Source organism: Terrapene carolina, unplaced genomic scaffold (assembly GCF_002925995.2).
Source record: "Terrapene carolina triunguis isolate 2854851 unplaced genomic scaffold, T_m_triunguis-2.0 Scaffold62, whole genome shotgun sequence".
In the NCBI taxonomy this organism is placed as follows: domain Eukaryota; kingdom Metazoa; phylum Chordata; order Testudines; family Emydidae; genus Terrapene; species Terrapene triunguis.
In genome coordinates, this window is record NW_020664413.1 from 58,858,584 (window position 1) to 58,882,249 (window position 23,666).

The window sequence follows — 23,666 nt, forward strand, 5'->3', positions numbered from 1 at the left end:
TATTAAAAAAAAAAAAAAAAAAGTAAGGAAAGAGTAAGTGGGACCACTTAAGCACCGAGGATTGGGTGGAGATTAAAGATAATCTAGGTATGGCCCAACAGCTAAACAAATATTTTGCCTAAATTTTTAATGAGAGTAATGAGGCACTTGGAGACAGGGTGGGTACTGGGAACAAAGATATGGAAGTAGAAATTACCACATCCAAGGTGGAAGCCAAACTCAAACAGCTTAATGGGACCAAATCGGGGGCCCAGATAATTTCCACCCAAGAATATTAAAGGAACTGGTACATGAAATTGCAAGCCCAATAGCAAGGATTTTTTATTAATCATAAACTCAGGGATGATACCCTCTGACTAGAGAATTGCAAAATCAGTACCTATAATTAAGAAAGGGGAAAGAAGTGATCCGGGAAAGTACAGGCCCGTTAGTTTGACCTCAGTTGTATGCAAGGTCTTAGAACAAATTTTGAGAGAGAGAGTAGTTAAGGACATATAGAGGTAAACAATAATTGGGATAAAATAAAACCTGGTTTTACAAAAGGTAGATCTTGCCAGACCAACCTGATTTCTTTCTTTGAGAAGATAGCTGACTTTCTAGACAAAAGAAATGCAGTAGATCTAGTCTACCTGGATTTCAGTAAAGCATTTGATACAGTTCCACATGGGAAATTATTAGCAAATTGGAGAAGATGTGGATTAATACAAGAATTGAAAGGTGGGTAAGAACCAGTTAAAGAGGAGGCTAAAACAGGTTATGCTGAAAGGTGAACTGTCCAGAAAGAGGGAGGTTACTAGTGGAGTTCCTCAGAGATTGGTCTTGGGACCGATCTTATTTAACATTTTCATTAATGACCTTGGCACAAAAAGTGGGAGAATTTGTGGATGACACACATGGAGGACTGGAATACCATACAAGAATATTTGGACAACCTTGAAAACTGGAGTAATAGAAATGAGATGAAATTTAATAATGCAGAGTGCAAGGTCATGCATTTAGGGACCAACAGCAAGAATTTTTGCTATAAGCTGGGGACTTACCAGTTGAAAGTGACAGAGGAAGAGAAAGACCGGGGTGTATTGGTTGATGACAGGATGACAATGAGTCACCAATGTGATGCAGCCATGAAAAAGGCTAATGCAACCCTAAAATGCATCAGGTGAGGTATTGCCAGTAGAGATGGTGGAGTGTGATTACATTATACACTGGTGAGACCTCTTCTGGAATACTATGTGCAATTTTAATCTCCCATGTTTAAGAAAGATAAATTCAAACTGGAACAGGTGCAGAGGAGGGCTACTAGGATGATCAGAGAAATGGAGAACCTACCTTAAGAGAGGAAACTCAAGGAGTTTGGCTTGGTTAGCCTACCAAAACGAAGGCTGTGAGGGGAGACATGATTGCTCTTTAGATAGATAGATAGATTAGATCAATCACAGAGATAAGCAACAAAGGAGGAGTGGCACAAGAACAAATGGATATAAAGTGGCCATCAACAAGTTTAGTCTTGAAATTAGATTAAAGTTTCTAACGATCAAAAGAGTGGAGTTGTGGAACAGCCTTCCCAGGAGAACTGTGGGGGCAAAAAACCTAACTTGTTTGAAGACTGGGCTTGATAAGTTTATGGAGGGGATGGTATGATGAGGTTGCCTACAATGGGACATGGTCCATCTACAACTGCTATTAGCAAATATCTCCAATGACCAGAAATGGGACACTAGATGAGGAGGGCTCTGAGTTACTACAGAGAATTCTTTCCCAAGTGTCTCACTGGTGGGTCTCACTCACATGCTCAGTGTCTAACTGATCTCCATATTTGGGGCCAGGAATTTCCGCCCAGGTCAAATTGTAGAGATCCTGGGGGGGTTTGCCTTCCTCTGCAGCATGGGGCATGGGCCACTTGCTGCTTTGAACTAAAATAAATGGTGGATTCTCTGTAACTTGAAGTCTTTAAATCAAGATTTGAGGTCTTCAGTAACTCAGCCAGAGGTTTTGAGTCTATTAGTAGACAGGTGAGGTTCTGTGGCCTGCAATGTGCCAAAGGCCAGACTAGATAATTATGATGGTCCCTTCTGGCCGTAAAGTCTATGAGTTTATCTTGCCATAAAATTCACACAGGCTTCAACTGACCTGGTAAATAAAGTGTTCGTTATCGGCTTTGGTTAAAGCTTTCTGGCTGAAGATTGGAAATAACCCTTATAATGATGGAGAAGTTAATCAATTTTAATATTACCTTTATTTTAGAGAAATAAGTTAGATATCTGTTATAGTAAGAATATCTAGCAGCACAAAAGAGGCATTTGTTGAATTCAGCTGTTGTAACTAAACTCAGCAGATTTTATTTTCCAGGTATGCAACTTTCCAGACACTGTAGTTCAGGACCTTGGATTTGACCATGATTTTTTGCTTCACGCTCCTGTGTCTGTTACTCTTCTCCTCCAAAGATAATTGGGCTATGTGTTTCTAAGGATAATCTCCCATCCAGAAGCAGCTGGGAAAGAGACACAGTGGTACACTTCACCAGCTACTGTTGAAAGAGTAGAGCAGAAAGCGACAGGAAATGGTGTGACTGGAGAGAAAAGAATAGCAGTGACTTCATTCCCAACCACTGGACCCAAGCAAGGGGAAGAAAAAAACAAATTGAGACCAGAGTGCTTTAGTTATCTAATGCCATTATATAAATCAATAGTACATCCTCACCTGGAATTCATGTCTGGCCAGACTGTCTCAAACGATATAGCAAAAATATAGGGGGTCAATAGGATGAAGGAAATTATTGGTAATGGGCAGAGGCGGCTCCAGGCAACAGCCAGCAAGCGCGTGCCTGGGGTGGCAAGCCGCGGGGGGCGGCGTGCCGGTTGCTGTGAGGGCGGCAGTCAGGAGGCCTTCGGCAGCGTGCCTGCAGGAGGTCTGTCAGTCCCGTGGTTTCAACGGCAATTCGGCAGCGGGTACGCCGAAGCTGCGGCACCCGCAGAAACACCGCCGAATCCGCATGACCGTGGACCGCCCACAGGCATGCCGCCGAAGGCTGCCTGACTGCCGTGCTTGTGGCGGCAAAAAACATAGAGTCGCCCCCGGTAATGGGAAAACTTCCAGATGAAGAAAGTTTGAAAAGGCTGAACTGTTAAGTTTAGAGTAGTAAAAGAGGAGGGGACATTATAGAGAGAGATCAAATAATGAATGAATGATATAGAGAAGGTAAATCAAGAATTGCTTTTACCCTTTTCATAATACAAGACCAAGGAGCCATCTAGTGAAATTGAAAGAAAGTGTTGAAGTCTTTTCAGGATCAGGGCTCTAGTTTGTTCTCCAGCCCAGATAAATTATATCTCACTGAAACTATCAACTGTGAATGGATGCATTACAGCTGGTCAAATAGTGTAAAAGCCTGTTCACAAACATTTGCATGGTTGAACCTTTGTTCATACAGTTGTTCTCATGCAGCAAATTTTGGGCCTATAGCCAAAATATGTTCAATCAAGAAATGAAGTGTTTAAGGAAATAGTTTCTAAATATTAGGTCACCCAGTCAGGGAGCAGAAACAATACTATGCTACCAATCACAGACAACAAATATCCAAAATGTTCAGTATGATGAATAACCCTAATGTGCAATTCATGGATAACCCATTAGCTAAAATTTGTTCTCACAAATGATTTGATGAACAAACACTGATAACTACAAATTCAGGAGAATCATGATTGATTTGTGGACAGTTTGGGACAAAAAAACTGCTAAATTAATTGACTACATTATTTACAAATAGTCTGGTATTTATCCATACAATTTCCTTGTCATTCTTACAGTAATAGTAAAATGGAATGAATGAATAAAATCTCAGATAATGCAAAGGGGAAAATTGTGAACAGAAATCAAAGGGAAACCCTGGTAGCAAGCGTGATGTCACTACACATAAATAAGAAAGTAGTAGAGAATCATTAAAGTTTTTAATATATTTCATGGAAAATAATGGCAGGCTGTCACCATAAACTTGCTAACAAATGCAATAAAATGAGTTTAAACCGATCTGTTTCAAGTAACCAAAGCATAATGGACAAGAAAATGCAGGGAGAGAAAAGATTCTGGGAGCTGGCATAGCCTAGCCAAAATTAGAATGTTCATATTGTTTTAAGCTACCTTGTTAGAATGTAGATGGCAATACATAAGTACTTAAAGTTTTTAAGTTCTGTTCTACAAATTCTCCATGCCCTTGTCTATCAAAATGAATTTATCTGACTGTTAGCTCAAAAAGCAGGGCTTCTTTGATATTAAAGAAATAGAAATGATCGTCAAGTTTATATTGAAACCATATGTATTTGGTAAGCAATACCTGAAATATAATATTGAAAATATTGTGTCTAATGTATAGCAGTACTGGGTAGTTCATATAATAGTGGTCATAAAGTTTTCAGCTGTGATTGCAGCTTCCCATTGTTCTGAGATTTATTTTTGTACATAAAGCAGGCACTGAGAAAAGCGTGTAGTATGTGCGGCCTACTTTCTTCAGAGTTTGATGAGAGAATGTATTGTGTATCACAGATGGACAAGTCCTCCCGTGTCTTGAGCTCTATCACTTAGGTGCCAGAGACATCTTGTGATTATGGTATAGTCCTCAGCTTTTACCTTTATTGATTGGTCACTCTACTGTCATGAAATTAGCAGCAGAGTGACCAAAATGTTATAAGTCGTACTGACTTGTTTTTATACACAGTTTTTGATTATCCACAAGAGGAAATAACTAGTATCCAAAGCTACCATATACTGAGTCTCTCCGTTGAAGGTACTTTGTCATTCTCTCCAAAACTTAAACACAGCTGTAACTAACTATTTGATTTCTAATAACTACTTTCAAAGTCCACATAAATTCAGAAGGGAAGTTGAAATGTATCTACTGTGCTTTTCCCTTAATGTCATCCTCTCAACAGGGAGCTCTCGCCATTCTTGACATTTGACAATTGGCTTTGTGTCAACCATGGCAAGAGCTCCCTCTTGAGATTGACAACCGAGGTTCTTGTTTAATTAACTAGCAGAAATGCTGCCTGAGAATGACAGCGTGTACCTCCCTCAGTCCCCAAAATGAGGTGCAGTTAATCTCCTGCAATTTACAGTACATGGGAGCATGTTCTCCTCAATATGTTTGTATAACTCTTAGTAATACTAATGAGACTTACGTGCTTGTATCAAAGGGCAAATAGCTAACTCTGCTCCAGAGTTCGGTCCTAAATTAGGTTCTTCTAGTGAACAGTGTAATTGCAGCCTTCAGCTAGCTGTTTTTTATGTATTCTATTTTTCAACCATTCCATTATTTCCTCTCCTGTTTAATAACATTGTAACTGTCTAAATGTTTTGCTAAGAAGTCAGCTACAGAAATGAGCTGGAGCCATATTTGTCAAGTTGTCCCATTTAAACGCTTTAAAACAGGAAGCTGTGTGTAAGGCTTTCTGGGGAAAATATCTCAAAGGGCGTTTGAGAAGACTAGACACTAATTCTCCTGGACTCTAGGTTGAAAAATCATAGTGCATTTGTGTCATGTGGGCAGATGTTTCTCCCACAGCCCCTCTAGCGCAATAGAAAATCACTCAGACCCATGCATCACTTGAAATCTCTACTACCACCGAGATATTTAAAGGAATTGTATTTATAGTTATAATTGATAGCCACTGTTTTGACAGGCAGACAGATTTCTCCTCCCAGTGGCTTCTTGTTATTGGCCTCCAGTGGACCTTAACATTAACAGAATTCTACTGAAAAGAGTCTACAAACTAACAATAAATCTCTAGGGAATGATGTTAACCACATTCTGCTATGTCTAATTAGAAATGTACAATAGCTCCATGGTTATGGCCACGGAGGAAAGGTATTTTTTATCATGCAGCCTGATTTTGACAGTTAAAAATGCAAAAACATCTATTATTTATTGTACTGAAACACATCTTTCAAATGATAACACAACCAATCTTTTGTTTGTTTGTTTTTTGCTTTGTTCTGCATTACACCTAAAAATGTCACATAGACAAGAGACTGTGGGGTTGGAATTAGTAATGGCTAAACCATAAAAGTTCACTGTGGATCCTACTGTGAATCTTTTAACGTCTTCTCTTTGCCTATACTCCCTTTCCTGCTCTTCCTATCTATCTTTCCCCCTCTTCCAGACCAATCACTGGAAGGAGGCCCAGGAGCTCTGTTTTTCCTGCTTTCCAAGACTGATCCCTTCTTGTGGTGTTTCCAACAGAAATTTTCAAATATCAAGAACTTGTATTTCTATAGCATCCTTCACAGCCCCATTTCAGGGCACTGTAGAATAAACCATGAAAGGGGAATGGAGGAAGTGGAAGATGGAGAGAGAGAGGAGGGAAAGGGGAAATGAAAGGCAGAAGAGATTTAGAAAATGGAAAAAATAATAGTAGGGAAAAGAGGCACTTAAACTGATAGAAATGAGGAAGGCAGCGATGCAAACTAAACATAGCCATATCTATTGGATAGAACATGGAGTGGGAGCCCAGTATCTCTTCAATTCTTTTCCTGGCTATACCATTACATTTCTGTGTGACCTTGGCCAAGTCACTTAACCTCTCCATCTCAATTTCTTCATTTGTAAAATGAGTATAATAAAATGCGCCTAATGGATGTTGTGAGGATTGATTGTTTCTGAAGCTTTTTGAAAGGTGTGAAGTGCTGTGGACATTAGGGTGAACGTGTCTTCCGAGAACAGGGGGGAATGTCCTTAGCGTCCATGTCAGTTTTACCCCAAACTGTTTTGTTCTGTTTTTCTTATAAGCCTACAGGCCCCAGTGGGCTTCCAGTGAGCAGCCCCATTCTGCAGAATCCCCCAAGCCGGCTCACCCCGAGTCAAATCCGCAAGGTGGCAGAGAAGGAGCGAGAAGCATGTGGCTTGGCCGAGGAGGGCAGTATTGCCGACCCCAAGAATTGGAAAAATCATGAATCTGGAACCTCAAAAAATGATGAGATTAGCCTTAAAACTGAGATTTTTAAAAATAAATGTTGGGGTCTTTTAATTTGTCTTCTGGTTTCTGAGCCTTTAAGATACACCCACTTCACATTTTCAGGCTGTTCTCCACAACCATGAAGGCTAGAAACGAACTTTCCTTTCGAATCAGAGAGGCGATTCTTGTGCAGTCTCTTGATTCTAGCAGCTGGAGCTTTAAGAAATACCATGAGACTTGTCAACACTGGGAGAAGAAGTGTCTCCCTTAGCTGCAAATCCCCTCCTGTGTACATCTCGTTGATTCCCACCAAAATTATCCACAGTGTACCTGCCATGACCTGTGTCCCAGCTTTCTACTTAGAAATTCTGATCAGCCCATATGTTAAGTAGAAGCAGCATTACTAATCGTAGAAAGAAAGTGAAGTGGAATGAAGGAAGAGAGAGAGAAAAAAAAACAAGGGAGATGTGGTAGATTTTTTAAAAATTGTTTTATAAAGTTTGGATCCCTAATGGCTGTCTTTTTGCAGCATTCATGTGACAACTGATTCTTTTCCTTTCCACACCCTCCAAACTTCTCTGACCTGGACTGTTAGGAGGTGGAGGGGGTGAAGTAGACCCCACCAAGGAACAATGTCCCAGTGTAGCCTATGTAAAGTAGAAATTAGGGTTTGTCCTAAGTTAGCCTAAGCATAGAGAAGTATGGAAAATTGAGTTCCAGTGTGAGTAGAAGTTAGAGATAAGTTGGAGACAGTAAGATGGGGAAAATGGAAGTTAGCAAGGTTATGTTGCTGTTAAGTTTCAGTTACTGGTTTGAGCAAGGTTTTTAATGAGTTCTTTGGAGAATTGTGAAATGTATTGAAATGGTATCTATACTGATAGTATTGGAAGGGCATTGGTGCAGGTGTTAATTTAAAGAATGTGTAATTTAAAGAGCCAGTAAGGAGGTAGCAGAAATGTGAATATGGTAATGAGGAGGTTTGTTAATTAATGTTATAATGGATTATAAAAGGGGTAGTTTTTGTTAATTTGGGGAGAGCGCCAGTTAACCGCAAAGTGGTACTGTTAAGTTCCAGGACTATGAGGCTGTGCTTCACTCTATTGTCAGTGGACTGATCACCCACTGATAAGCTATTTCATCTTTGAGTGTAAGTGGTGATTGCATGCCTGTTTGCTTAACTAATCATTTTTCTTTTAAGTAAAGTTTGCTGTTATCATTCAGTGTGTCACCCAGGGGTCGTCTACTAAATACATTTTCTGTAACTGACCCAGAGGCTCAAACCTGAAAAATATTGGGTTTTATTGCACCCTTATCTTTAACAACTTAACATTAACTGGGAACATTTCAACATAAAGATTACAAAGGGTTACACCAATTCAGCAGAATCCCCAGCTGCACCCAGAGGGAGCAGCAGATTTAGCAGGGAGTGACAGAGAGACACCTCAATTTGAAGCACGGGTTGGTTGCTCTGTGAGTCTCTCTCTTCACCCTCTAGGCTTGGCCTTGCCTCCTTCAAAAGCTAACACTAAGAAGGACAGGCTCCAATCAGAACCTGCATTTGTTTTCTCCTCCCTGCATGAAACAGGGCCCCAGACTCCTCAGAAGGGAGAAAGGTAGGAGGCCATCCTGGCTACCAGTTCTTCCTGTCAGGATTGGGAATCCATTGTGCTGGGGTGCTGTACAAAGAGAATGGAAGGCCTGGGCCCCGCTCCTAAGATCTGTTTAAAATTGGACTCAATCCAAAAAATGTTAAGCTTTGGGTTTAGTTTGTGAATTGGGCTATTACGGTTTTGCCAGTTGCCTCTCTGACTGAGGTCAGGTCTTCACTACGGGGGGGGGGGGTGTCGATTTAAGATACGCAAATTCAGCTACGCGAATAGCGTAGCTGAATTCAACGTATCGGAGCCGACTTACCCCGCTGTGAGGACGGCGGCAAAATCGACCTCCGCGGCTCCCAGTCGACGGCGCTTACTCCCACCTCCGCTGGTGGAGTAAGAGCGTCGATTCGGGGATCGATTGTCGCGTCCCGACGAGACGCGATAATTCGATCCCCGAGAGATCGATTTCTACCCGCCGATTCAGGCGGGTAGTGTAGACCTAGCCACAGTGTGTTAGTGTATTTAGCTGTTAACCGAAAGATTGGTAGTTCGAGCTCACCCAAAGACAGTTTTTGGAATGGGACCTGATAACAGTCTTCACATATGTGAAGGACTCTTATAAAGAGGACAGCGATCAATTATTTTCCTTGACCACAGAAGGTAGGACAAGAAGTAATGGACTTAATCTGCAGCCGGGGAGATTTCAGTTAGATTTTAGGAAAAACTTTCCAACTAGAAGGATAGTTAAATTCTGCAATAGTCTTCCAGTGGAGGTGGTGGAATCCTCACTATTAGTTTTTAAGAAGAGGTTGGACAAACACCTGTCAGGGATGGTTAGGTTTACTTGCTCCTGCCCAAGAGCAGGGAGCTGGACTTATGACCTCTCGAGGTCCCTTCCAGCCCTACCTTTCTATAATGCTATTATTCTGTTTTGATCAGAACTAACTTAACCATCTGTACTTTGAAAGAGCCTTGTTAGAACTCTGATTTCTGAGGATGACGCTTCATTGTTAAAAAGGACAGCTTAGTGCAGCACCGTGGGCAGAGGGTGAACCCTGGGCTCAGAGAGGCTAGCCCCCAGCCCGCCCCTTCTGCCCAAGGCCCCGCCCTTCCCACCCTCCTCCCCCCGCCCCCCACGGCCTCCAGCACACACACCCCAGCCCCAGGCTGCCCGAGCGCCTCCCCCCCAAGCCCCAGAGTGCCAGGTGGGCAGTGTGCCCCCCAGCCCCCAAACACCAGGCCGGTGGCGCAAGCACTAGGATTGGCAACTTTCTAATCGCACAAAACTGAACACCCTAGCCCCACCCCTTCCCAAAGGCCCTGCCCCCGGCTCACTACATTCCCCCTCCCTCAGTGGCTTTCTCTCCCCCACCCTCACTCACTTTCACTGGGCAAGAGCTTGAGGTGCAAGAAGGGGTGAGGGCTCTAACCGGGGGTCTGGGCTCCAGGGTGGGGCCAGAAATGAGGGGTTCAGGATACAGGAGGGGGCTCCTGGCTGGGGCAGGGAGTTGGGGTGCAGGAGGGGATGAGGGCTCCGGCTGGGGGTCCAGGCTCTGGGGTGGGGCTGGGGTTGAGGGATTTGGGGTATAGATAGGGTCTCCATGCTGGGGCCGAGGGATTCGGAATGTGGGAGGGGGCTGCGGGTTGAGGCAGGGGGTTGAGGTGCAGGAAGGGGTGAGGGCTCTGGGGTGGGGTTCCCGGCCAATGGGAGTGCGGAGCCGGTGCTCGAGGCGGGGGCAGCACACCGATCCCAATGTCCTTAGGAGCTGGACCTGCTAGGTGCCAGGACAGGTAGGGACTTGCCTGCCTTAGCCCTGCAGCACCGCCAGCTGGACTTTTAACAGCCCGGTCGGCAGTGCTGACCGGAGCCACCAGGGTCCCTTTTCAAATGGATGTTCCAGTCAAAAACCGGACAGCTGGTCACCCTAGCAAGCACCAGTTCCAGCCACCTATAGTCCCTGGGCACAGGCCGGCCCCAGCCTCAGCTCCAGCCACAGGGGGAAGAGTGGCAGAATGCCAGCGGGAAGCAGGAGAGGCAGCATCACTTACTGGACCATCCCACTGACTAAGAATAAATGAATTCAAGTTCTATTACTTTACTACAAAATTAGATATAAATATTTTAGTAGAAATAAATACAGTTGTTATGGGGGATAGATGTTAGTGCACATAAAAATAAGGGAATGACACCATTGAATGAGGCCAAGTAGATATGAGCAGATCCTTTGCAAGCCTTATTCTCCTTACTCTGCTAGCATGTTTCAGTCTTGACCCACAAGAAGTTTGTGATTCCATCTCTGAGTGTTCTGAGCAAAGGTCGCCAGTGGCGTTTAAATGTGTCAGATTATGTTAACGTTGATGTATAAGTAATTGTTCAGTGAGATCTAGACTTAAGACCTCCAACCTCATTCCTGTTTGTGACTTAATCCAGATTTACCCTAGGTGTCCAAAAAGGGGTGGGGGAAATAAACACAACAGCGATTAACTCACTTTGTCACTCAGCCACTGACCCAATATTAGGCATCAGCAAGGTAAGCAGCTTCTAGAGTGCCAAAATATTAGGGAGGGCTTTCTGTGAAATCTGCCTAGCTTTGTAGTGGCCTGGCACGGAAATCTTTCAGGAAGCTCTTGCTATTGGCCTTGTGATGGGAATAAGTAGGGGGCTTTAGTGATGCCTGATATGCAACCTAGTTGTCAGCTGTATCTATTCTGACTCTGCCTACCCCCACGCACATGCCCACAGTCTTATTAAAATGGACTAGGTATCACAGCTGGTATGTTTTTCTGACCACAGATTTCAGATTCATTATATGATGCATTTTAGGAGCTGACGCTTAAATTTAATACCAAAACAATAAGGAACATTTTCAAAGTAACATTAGTGACCGAAGAGCCTAAATCCCTTTTCAAAAATGACTTTTAGGCATTTAAGAGCCAAAGATTTATTGAAAGTCAGTGGAAAGTCAGTCATTTTTGACTATGGGATGTAGCTGCCTTTGAAAATTTCTGGGCTACCACAGGGATTACATTTGCAAACTCCATATAGGCTAATATCTAGAACAGTATTTGCTTTCACTTTAGATGTAATTACTTGCCTGTGGTATTGAACAAAGGGGGAAAAATCAGCCACTGGTATGGGAAAGGAAGAAAATATAAGAATATATGGGAGTATGGTAGTTACACAGTCTAGTGGACAAGCAAATAGAACTTGGTGGATTGGACAGACTATAAATCAATTTCTGATTCCTCTGGTCAAGTTGTAAATCATAGCTGTGCCACAGTACTGTAGGGTTGATATGCTTGATGTGGGCGTATACACTGCTTGGAATGGGTGCCCCTTGCAAGAAAGAAAGAAAATGTTAATTAGGAGATCTGAGCACTAGCTTGTGTGAACATGGAAATAGAAGCAAGGCCACCATTTGATGTCACAGATTTCCTACAGTTAGTTAATATCACAGGAAAACACCACTTAGTAAAGGCACAATTCCCGCTCCCCCCTCCCATTCCGTACAATGTGAATACATTATCACTTGCTCCAAAAATAAATATCTTAAACTGTTGTTATCCTTAATAACCACCCTTTATCCCTAGTATTTACATAGCTAGAGAAGCTAATGAGAGTTATTCCATGCAACTGATTCAATAGATTGGCACAGTGCTTTTGCAGATGGCCTCTTCTAACACAGAAGACCTGAGTATGAGAGTGGAGTGCTTTCAGATGTCTCTTCCTTTCTGGCTCTGGTGGAACTACTGTATTGCAGAGGTGTTGCTCGGCTTTTGGTGATGGGGGATAGAGCTGCCCTATTAGATGAGCATTTCCTACCAGCCAATTCACACAATGTGGTACAGTGCTCACTGCTATTGAAGTTGAGGACAAATTCAACATTTAAAAGGAGGGATTTGAGGCATATAGACGTAAGGATAATGACGATGATTCTAGAGAGAAAATTGTAGGGGACCTGTCTAGACCACCTTTAGTCTGCAACATCTATGGAAAAGAGCTGACTCGCAGAAGACTAGATGGGGTGTATTTGTTTATCTGATATTGGAGCTTGTATTCTGTCCAAAACACCAAAATCAGGAGACATTTAATTCTAGATGACCATTTTTTATTGCTTTTCACACGGATGCTACAGTATTAAGCTTCACTGTGTAATGTAGGTCTTGCATTTGACATTTAGCTTCTGAATTTGGTCCTCTGCATTTAATATAGATATTTATTTGTCAAGTACTACAGCAAAGAGACTCCTCAGAAGATGTGATACTAGGAGTTTCTTGACTGACCCTTAAAGGTAGTAACAATTTTGGGAGCCAAGCATTTATATAAATGCTATTGGACTCTGTTTGCTTCATTCTATTGATGCCTCTGAATTTACGTAATCAGCTGTATGTAAAAATAAACACTTCAAGATTTGCATGTTCCAATGGAAAAGTTCTCTGCTGTGGCAAGTTTTGAGTCAAGAGTCTTTTTCTTTCTAGAAGAACTTGAGTAGAAAAATATTGCACTATTGGTTTATTTTGTCAGGGAATTCAGAAGGCGGATAGTATGGGATGTAGAAAGTTACATGGAATATGGAGGGTTAATGCTCTATGTTCTTAATTTTAAATTCCAGTAAATATGGTTTCAGCTTTGATCCTATCAGGACTAATTCCTTTGTCACTCTATTAATTAATTCAGCATGCTGGAGAAAAGATGCTAATTTGAGCATCAAAGAAGTAGAGGGTGGGGTTTTTTTTGTTTTTTTGTTTTTAATCAGAGTTGTTAAAAAGATAAGTTTTACTCCCATTAGACTGAATCTGAAAGCTCGATCATTTTAGTCTTGTTCCCAACAGTTGAATATAATAAAAAATATGTCCTTGTTTCTCTCAAAATGGCATAAAAAACCAGCAGCAACCAATATTAGTGTTAATAATGTAGGCTTCTTTAATGAGACTGCTTCATCCTTAATAAAGAGAGAAATCTTCTGAATATCAACTTTTTCTGCTTAACCTTTCCTTTTCCTGTTGCCTGGAATCAGCTAAACACCATTGTTTTATTGCTGTAATTGAACTCTCTCCAAAATGGGTTTGAAGATGGTTAGCATGAGCATACTTTGATTTACCAAAATGTAGCTGAATTTAGAGCTTAATTTAAAAAATTCACATCAGATTTATAGTTACAGAAAATCCAATAAATTGACCTGGACCGTACATAACTAAATTCATTAGCCTGTGGCCAGATCAGTTTTCTCTTTCCTCAGATTGTCTCAGCAGCCCTATGAATGCATAGTTTGATTGTGTTTACTGCTTAGAACTACTTCCATCTGCAAATAATTCTGTGCTCAGTGCAGCTTTTGAAGTGATCCATAGCAGGTTGAGTGGATTTGAGAATCCCAAGATGTCTATGTAACCCACACCCTGCTGGCAAAAGAAACCAAATCTGCTTACAGATCCTATTGCTCCCTCATAGTTTGTGGAAAGGGTGGTGCCAGGCATGAAAGAAAAGGAAGGCGGGTAGCTGCCTTTGCTGAGCAGAGGCAGTTATTCTCTATAGTGCTTTATTTGAAACTGTGGCTGACTTGTGCTTTATATTTGTGTTGAGTGCACTTGTTCTCCAGTGGTGGGCTACTTCTACTGAGACCTGCTATATAGTCTCTGTAGTACGGTAGCTTCAGTAAAATCTTTTCTCCCAATAATACTATACTGCTTGCTTAACTTCTGTCCAATAAGTAAACATTTAATAACAACCCTTTTAGGTAGTTAGAAAAACACTAAAAATATAAAACAAATATTTAATTAACATTGCTGTTAAAATAAATATAAGCATAAAATGAGTCTAGAGCAGTAATCGCAAGCAGTTAATCTGACTCACTAAAGATCTTTACAGCAATGTCTAATACCCTGTAAAAGTGTATGTATGAAAGTAATTAATCAAAGCACAGCATTGCTTCTAGAGAGTATTTCTTCTGCTGTAAAGCTGAGTGATAAAATAACTTAAAACACACGGCAGTAGCAGCAGTTAATAAGCTTTTTATAGTCCCTGTGTGGACCTGAAAATCATACCTTATTAGTATCTTTATCTTTCTTGCTCACCCATCTTACTTGCATTCAGATTTAATTTTGAGGGTTATTTTTATATTTCTAGTCTTTCATAGTGGAGCTGCTTTAATAATCTCAGCATGGGTTTTTTGTTCATTTGCTGTGAAATGGGTGTTTCTGTTATATACACTTTACAAATCACTCTAGGGTTTTTTTCCAAATAATTTCTGGAGATGCCATGGCATTGTTGGGATATGTGCGTGTTTGGTTTTTTCATGTCTTGGACCAGTTGAATTATTTTTCTTTCACCACAGATGTTTGCAGTTCCATTCTTTATTAGCTGCAGTGACACCTACCGATAGGGGGAACCTAATTAACTAAAGAATTCCCAATTGCTGAATTTAGCTAGCAAGCTGCTTGGGACTGTACCCAGCAGATGTTTCTCCTGCTTAGAAGTATGGGGACTTTATAGACCTCCCTGCTTTTTAATCCTTGAAGCAAATATCAACACATTTGAGATCTGGAAACTCACTGTTCAACACAGAAATGAAATGTTGCCATGACCACAGTTTTAGGTCTTGCATTTAAGACATTTTTCCCAGGAACAACAGGGAAGGACCATAGAACAGGAGGTTTGCTTTTGTCCTTGAAATCTTGAAATTTAAAAAGGGATGAAGACATTGACAGAATGAACAGTCCAGTAGCATTTTTTTCACAATCTTTTAACATTCACTGTAGAAATATAAACATTCCCTCTTTATATACCAGAACCAATAATATAGTCATAAATATTCCAGTAAGAAATCACACATTTGGTATTCAAAGAGTTGATTCACTCAGTGTTTCTAATGGAAAATACCTTAATTATTCTCAGGACGTTGGTGATTTCTTTCAATGGGTAAAGCTAATGCTAGCAAAGGGAAATCCATCTGAGTAGTACAACACGTTTGCAAGAATAGTACATGGGCTTTCACATGAGGATGACTCACTCATTTTCATCTTTCTGAGGGCAGATCACGTAAAGAAAATCCCTCGCTACTTCTGCATGCAGGAGTAGTGTGCTCAGAGCATTTGGAATATTGCCCTTGTATAGTGAAAAGCATACTAATGATTCTATGTCTACAACTTCCTTCACAGGCATTACACCAGGTAATCACTATATTGCGTAGGACACACAAATGCATAACTTTGCTACATGTTTTTTTCCCCTCTATTATTATTTTAAGTGGTTTCATTCCACACAAAACAATCTAAGCAGCTGTTTACAATCTATTCATTTTTCAGGTCTTCTAATTATATTCCTCCCTTTGCTATATAAGTTTTTGAATAAGTAACAATTCTGTCAGATAGTACCTTAAGAGAATTTTGCTACATACAGTGTAGTGGAAAGAGCTTTTAAAGATTGGTGTGCAATAAATTTATTCACTAATGGTTTCGGTCTTATATCAATCATTTTAATATAAAAAGCAGGTTTTACTGTAATCCAGTTATTTGTTGTCTGTAGATTTTGTAAGCCTCAAGGCCAAAAGCCATTCACTTTTCACAAAATTTTCATCTTAACTTGATTAATACCATAACACAGTTGTTACAACAGCCTTGTTCCCATACATTAAACTCAGTGGGAGTTTAGAATCAGGCCCAATGTGAGGTTAGCAAGGAAAGAATTTTGTCCCCCAAACGTTAGAGAAATAACAAAATTATGCAAAATTACAATAAGTAGAAGTTAATTTCATCAGCATATGTCTGTGGTAATTTAGAACACATCAGAGAACACAGACCTTTGCAAATACCATAACTTTCAGGGAATGATGTATACATGCAGTCAGAGAAGATGCTGGATATTTTGTGGTTTTATGCAGTACATATGTTTTTTTAAATTGGTGTTGAATTTTTGCAATTTATATATACACCCTCTCTCTCTCTCTCTCTCTCAATGTCCATGCTGGATTTTTGCTGTTCTGCAAAACATCATCATAATAATTAACAATAATAATAATAAGGAATAGATTTTTAAGAGTTTAGTAATGAACGGAAGAGGCCAAAATCAGAACATTTCCCCAGCCTTAGGCAACATATTGCATATTTAGTATGGAAGGTAAATATTGTAAGCCCACACAGCTCTAGGGTGTAGTCAAAAATAGCAGAAAAACTTGTTTTCATCAAGACCAACCCACCATTGCTAGTTTATAATTATATTTGATCTTACCAATTTGTGGCAACAGCCGCTATACTAGCAGACAGCAGTGTTTGTGCAAAGAGATGTCAAACTGGCAGTTATTACAAACAAAATTATCATTTTATTAAAAAAATATTTCCTTTTGTAAGCAACAAATAATACCCAGACTTGAAAGTCAGAGGGATTCAATCTTTTTCTTTTTTTTTTTTTTGGTATGGTACATATCTAACTTTACCTCCCTACAGCGACACAAAATGCCCAAGAATAATGTTTTCAACGTCTATAAATACTCAAAACAAATACTAGACTCCACAAAGCCCTAACTGATACTGTGGGGGAACTGTAGGCAGGAAGAATATAAACAAACTGCCAGAGTCAGATCAGGGCCAGGACTCCAGAGCTAATACATTCTCTCTTGAGGATACTGCCATGAGAGATCTTCAGTGAATATGCAGGTGCTGGAAAACAGATTCTTTTCCCATCCATCCTGCAGGTGTTGGACTAAGGTGTGTAGGTGGGTTTGGTTTGGTTTGTTTTTTCCCTCCATTCCTATATGAAATTACATCTGCAAGGTCCCATCTAGCTTTTCTTTTATGCCTGTGTCTTTTCACCAGTCTCTGTGTCCATCTCTCTTGCTCAGTATTCTCTCACACACGCATGTTCTCAATCACTCTCTCACATATAGGTATACACATGCCTGCCCTTACCCGTCTCTTCCTAGCTGCAACGTTCCCCCCTCAGATTGTGGAAAACTCCCCTTCACATGTATGCGGCTCCAGAGTCTCTGGAGACCACAGGAACCCAGAAGCTGATAATGGAGCCAGAGTGTAGACTTTCTGCTCGGAAAGAGCACAGTTATGAAATTTAATGATGCTGATAGCACCGTAGTGAGATGGGCCTATAGAAGGAGAACCAAGTGTTGTTTGTGGGTCAGGTGTGTGTGTTTGGAACAGGGACCCCTAAAAAAGTGGCATGTATTTTCTGGAGCAGCAGGCCATTACTGCTTTAAATAGGACTTGGGGCTGGGGCTGCTACTGCAGAGATGTGGGGAAGAGTAAGATGAGGTATGTACAGACACATCCACCATACCGCCAATATACCCAGTCTCCTTCCTCATTCCATTGCAAAGAGCCACCCTGGAGCTCTTCTGTACCTTTACAAGGGAGGGTCAAGTCCTCTTGCCTGGCACCTCTGCTGCTTCCCCCTCCTCCTCCACCCTCACCATGTCTCTTTCTCTCACTCACCCACAAACATGCAGTGGCGCTGGAACATTTTTAGTAGTGGGGGTGCTGACAGCCAGCCCCCTGACCTCTGTCCATGCCCCTCCTCCCCCAAGCTGAGGCTGGGGGCAGGGCTGTGTCTCTGTGAGGGGGGACCTGTAGAGGGGTAAGGGGGCAGAAGCTGTGGCCAGAGCTGGGAGTGGGCATGGGGCCAGGAGCGGAGCCCCGGGCAGGGGCCAGCCGCTAGGACCCCACGTGTACCGCCACTCTCCACTGCCTATGACACCATGGTTACACTACTATTTTTATGTGAGCATGTCTGCTTGAGCTGGGCCTCACACCTCTAGCTCCACAGGTAGACGTAGTCTGACTGAACAGTCACAGTAATTCTGCTTTGGTCAAAGGAGGTCTGTGATGTACAACGTAAGTCTATGTAGTGTAGTTCAGCTATCGTACTGAAGGCAGTTTGGACTGAAATGAAAAATAAAAAAGGATAAAGGAAAGATCACCGAGGAAATGTTACTGACTTCCATAGAACTATTCAAAAAGTTGTGAGGCGTAGTAATGAAGTTAAAATACAGCATGCTCCATGAAGAAATATTTTTTGTAAATCGTTAGCCTTAATTTGCATGTAAAGGTACTTGGAAGGTTGCAATATGATAAAAATGGCTGATCATTTGTAACATATGAAATTCAGGAATTCAAATTTGGGGGGATGGGAGGGTTAGCCCATAATGCCGTGTGTGTCCAACCTCAAGATCTAACTCAATGAGAAATGAAATATAGCTCTGCCACTTAATAACCTCTTGCAAGCTCTGTGAAGAAAGGAATATAGTTTTGCATATCTTTGTACAATGCCTAATACAATGGAACCCCAGGAGTGACTGGGATCGCTGGAGCACTCTCATAATATCAATATTAAATAATAATATATTATTAGATAGAAAGTAAAGCATTTAAGAGGGGACTTTTGTGAAGTCGCTCTCTCTCTCATCTTGCAATAGGGCAAGATTTATTTTTGATCCTGATTGCACCTTCCTGTGATTTTAAACAAAAATCAACCCTGTACCTTTAAATTAAAGCCATATGCGAACGAGTGACAATTTTTACCAATAGGAGTAGAACATGTGGTCAGCTCTATATGTTGGCACATATGATTGCTCTGAAGATCGCTTTCAGAGAGCCTATTCTCTGGTAAGAAGAAACTTCAGCTACTTTGAAATGTATGCTAATAATAGCTTAGCATAACAGCTGCTTTTGTTTCAGGTCTTGCGGGGTGGTCATTTCTCTAACGCACTCAAGGTTCAAATACATTCATGATCAAGTATTGTGTAAATGGTCTATAGTCAGAATTATTGGTAATTAATTTTATTATTGCGATCGGTCCCTTACTCTAGGCAATCGCTCACTACGTTATCGTTGCGTAAATCTCCAGCTTTGTTGTCTACTCAGTAAATATTGCATTTTTCCTCTACTAATTCTCTCTTCTCCTGACCCTTCCCTAATGTCTTAATCAGATTTGGAAAGAAGAAAGAGGAGAAAGGTGGGAAAGCTGACGAGAAGGGAAATCCAAAACACAGCACACTGAGAGAAGAAGAACTAGAAAAGATGAAAGATGAGCGTGAAAGGTGAGTAAATCGTGTAAACATCTATGTTGATTAGAAGAACAGACGGCAAGGACCTCCTATGTAGGAGGGAAAGCCAGGGCAGTTGTTCCAGGCCTAGGCCAGTGATATGCCATCCCAGCCCTCTGCCAGTTGGTCTCTGCAGTGCAACGTTGTTAGGCCAGACTTCTGGTTTTCCCTTCCTGAGGCTGCTGCCATGCTGGGCTACTGCATAACGACATCTATTCTCCTTCCTCTACTTCTCTGATAGTGCTTAATGCATTCTCTGCCCAGCCTGGTGCAGCAGCTCCTCTTCAGGGCCCACACTACCCAATGCCAGTAAGGGGACCTTCTCCTGAGGCCTGGCCTCATTTCTCCTCCCTTCCCTCCCAATGCTACGAGCTGCTACTTCTAGAGCTCTGTGCACTGGGCTCCTCCTCTCCTCCATAAGGCAGTAGGAGCAGCTTCTTATGGGCCTCCAGGTTCCCTTTCTTTCTCTAGCCCCCATAGTCCTGAGACTGAAGAACCACTGTAAACCAAGGAGGTTTTATTTTACTTCTGTTTTTGTTTTTTTTCCTCTCTCATAAAATATACACTGAAACCCCGCTATACTGCGATGCTTGGGGTCCAAAAAATTACATCGCGCTAAATGCGGGGTCGTGGTATAGTGGGGTTTCAAGCCTGTCAGTGGTCCCCAAGGCAGTGCATTGATGTGCGCCGCCTAGTGCCCCTAGTGCCCAGAGGGGAGAGAAGCTGTGGCCCCGCACCTGCCGGGGATAGAGAGCACCGGCGCCGGCAGCCCTGTTGTTCTCTGTCCCCGGCAGGCGCGGGGCCGCAGCTTCTCTCCCCTGCCTGGCACTAGGCGGGGGCACATCAATGTCCCGGCAGCCATCATGGCGTTGCGGACCACTGGTACAGTACATACAGTACTGAATTACTGTGTGTCTTAAAGGGGGGCCAAATTGTGATCGCGTTATATGCGATTTCGCGTTATGGCGGGGCGCCTTATTGCGGGGTTTGACTGTATCTGTCCCATCCATAATCTCAACAACCTCGCTGCCTTTCCAGCCCAATAGAACTAATAGCTTTTACTTCACCTGACTCCCACCCTCCTGAGTTCCCACTCTTGAAAAAGCCTGGAAAAATAGGTAATCCTTGCAGTGCTGCCCCGAAGGTGAGCAAACGCTTCTCTCCTGCTCCCCAATAAAGACTAGCCTTCTGGGTGCAACCACACTCCCACAAAGTGGGTCTTTGTTCCCCTCCAGTAGATGGTGCACGTAGGGTGACCAGACAGCAAATGTGAAAAATCGGGACAGGGGGTGGGGAGCAATAGGAGCCTATATAAGAAAAAGACCCAAAAATCGGGACTGTCCCTATAAAATCGGGACATCTGGTCACCCTAGGTGCACGTAAGAGGTTAATGAGACTGCTACAGGTGCCATCAAGGGGACGCAGTCTCTTAGCTCAAGCAATAGTGGCACGTGCTTTTCATATGAGACGTCCCACGCTGTGGTAGTGTGTGTTACCTGGGGAGGGAGGCACACTGCAGGGCCCTCCTACCCTCATTAGAGTATTCTGCTCGTTGGGAGATGGGGAGAAAATGGGCATCGCTGCTTTCTCAATGTACCCAGGCAGCTGCCTTCTCTCTCTTCGCAGGGATGTCACACACACAAGAGCTAAGAGGACAGCCCTACCTTTGTGTTGCTGGGCACAAGCCATTTGAGACATCTAGCCTCCCTTCATGCACTGTTACCCAGTTGGGAGACTATTGCACAATGTATTTTAGTCATGTGACCTGGTGACTAATGGGATTTGATGGGAGAAAATATCCCAAAGGTCACTAATAATATTTATTCCACTCATTTCAGGAGATGGTGGGCTATCCAGTTACTGCTGTACTGATATTGAATATACTTACCCAATGTTTTAATAGGTAGTTTATCTAAATTAAATAATTTCAGAGTAAGATTTATACCATTTGCTTTAAAATTTCTGTAGCATGTCCCTGGTTTTGCCAGGCAGTTGAATGCCACCTTTATTTTAAACTGCTGATTCCCAGTTTGGATGCTGGCAATTTGAGAGGTATGTGTCCTTCATTTTAAAGAAGCCAGTGTCTTTTATTAGGATACTGGCAAGCTAAGAAGTATGTATCCCATCTGTTAAAGGGCCAGTGTCATTTACTAAAATGTTGGCAGACTGAAAGGAATGAGCCCTTCTGTCTAACGGGCTAATGTTCCAACTGGACATGAGATAATTGTTCTTAACATTTCTTTCGTGTTAACTGCTTTTTAAAAATCCATAGTCACTGACTGACAGTAAATCGGCACGGGTGTATTAGAAACAGGCAGTCTAATGTCTTCATCATTCTGTTTTCTCTTCTCTAATAATGATTTAACTTTCTGCCCTGGAAGTGTTTGAACTGAAATGGAGAACAGCAGGTGTGTTGAGAAGTTGATGAACTTAACTGATATTTTTAACTCACTTATTTGATTATTCTTCCACAATGCAAATGAATAGAAATATCACCCTCTCCTCTTCGGGTAATTCTGCTTACATAAAAAAAATACTCGTATTATCCCCAAAGTGGTATAACATACATTGTATATACAAGCAGGTCATGACGCTTCTCTAACTAAAACAAAAACATAGTTCTCTATGTTTGGTAGTTCAAGACTATCTACTAGTTGACTCTTGAACCCTATCTTGTACTACTGCTCACAGGATGGCAAAGATTTTAGCAATGATAAAGGAAAAGTGCATACTGTAGCTGGTTTTCTCACCACACGTTCCTGTGCAAGAATGATATGAGGGTTTGATTAAGATCAGCTCAAGATAAGTAACCCAGTTTAAATGAAATTGAGTACTTTATATTGTTGTTGACTATTCACCTAATGATGATGCTTATGAAGACAGTATAGATGACTTTTATAACTGTGTCCCAAGATTCAGTAATCCTATAATGTATAATGTAATTCAAGCCTAAAATTTTAATGCACATATTGGCAAAGAAAACCATGCAGAGAGCCTACACCATAGATCTCGCTGCTACTATGACTTCACTAACTGCAATTCTGCATACGTTGTCTCATCTTTAACAAACCAAGCTTCACTAAAGATTTACTAGAATGTAGGCATCATATTTTCAACTGCACTCTTGTTTGGAGTGAAATGTATTTATGACAAAACTAACAAGTACTTGACTGTAGAGTGATTGTCTTGTTTACAGTTCTGTAGTCTATCTCCTAACTAACCTTGAGCAAAGTATTAATTACTTTTCTAATTTTGACTTTCATAAGTGATATTAATTACCTATCTAATTTTACCTTTCCATGAATAGTTACATGAGTAATTTTTATTGTGAAGTCTCAATTCCATCCCTAGAATAACAAACTTAGTTTGGCTGCTTGAGGTTGTATGTCAGTTAAATGCTGACTGTCTGGGTTTTTCAAAGGTCTACCACACTAACCAATACTCCTTCACCACACGTGTGTGTACATCGATCTGACACATTTTTTTCAGACCCTGAGCTATCTATATCAGGTGTTAGTGGCAGAGGTCCAAGTCGTTGATTTTTGGGGTGGGTGGGATAGGATTAATGATCAAGTACATTTCAGCATCCTAGCAGCTGTGTGGACCTTGCATGATGTTGGGAGGTTGGTTTTGCATGCACTGCACGTTTGGCATGCCTCCAAAGGCACAAGATCTCTGTGGGGTGTGTTTTCCAGTAGGAAGTGCATTCACAACTTAGAAGAGTAGGATTTCTTTGGAGTTTTGCAAAGTGCAAATATCCCCCCCCCCACCCAATAAGATCATATTTCATAAAGTCCAGTGGGCATCAGGCTGCATATATGACCCTTACAAGGTGAAATGTTGTTGCTGTACCCATGTAAACCTTATTGCCATTTCACGTCTTTCTTTTTTAATCCTTTCTTTTCTGTGTTTCCTTTCCTTGCTTCTCTGTACCAGTTTTGTACCAGCAACACACCCTACGCTAAAATGTGAAGGTAAAACATCATCATTATTATTTATAGTGCTGGCTGGAAAGCAAGAGTTCCATTCTGCAAAAGAAATTTGAGGTTTTGAAATTTGAAATGAAAACATGAGAA

At 41.6% G+C, this 23,666-nt stretch overlaps 1 protein-coding gene across 1 annotated transcript in view; it reads left to right on the forward strand.

Moving 5' to 3' along the window:
• Positions 1 to 23,666, forward strand: part of PARD3B (par-3 family cell polarity regulator beta) — a 589,898-nt gene that overhangs the window by 452,468 nt on the left and 113,764 nt on the right. Inside the window, exon 19 of the mRNA XM_024206395.2 lies at positions 19,474 to 19,584. Coding sequence (XP_024062163.1) covers positions 19,474 to 19,584 — 111 coding nt within the window. The remainder of the gene's footprint in view (positions 1 to 19,473; positions 19,585 to 23,666) is intronic.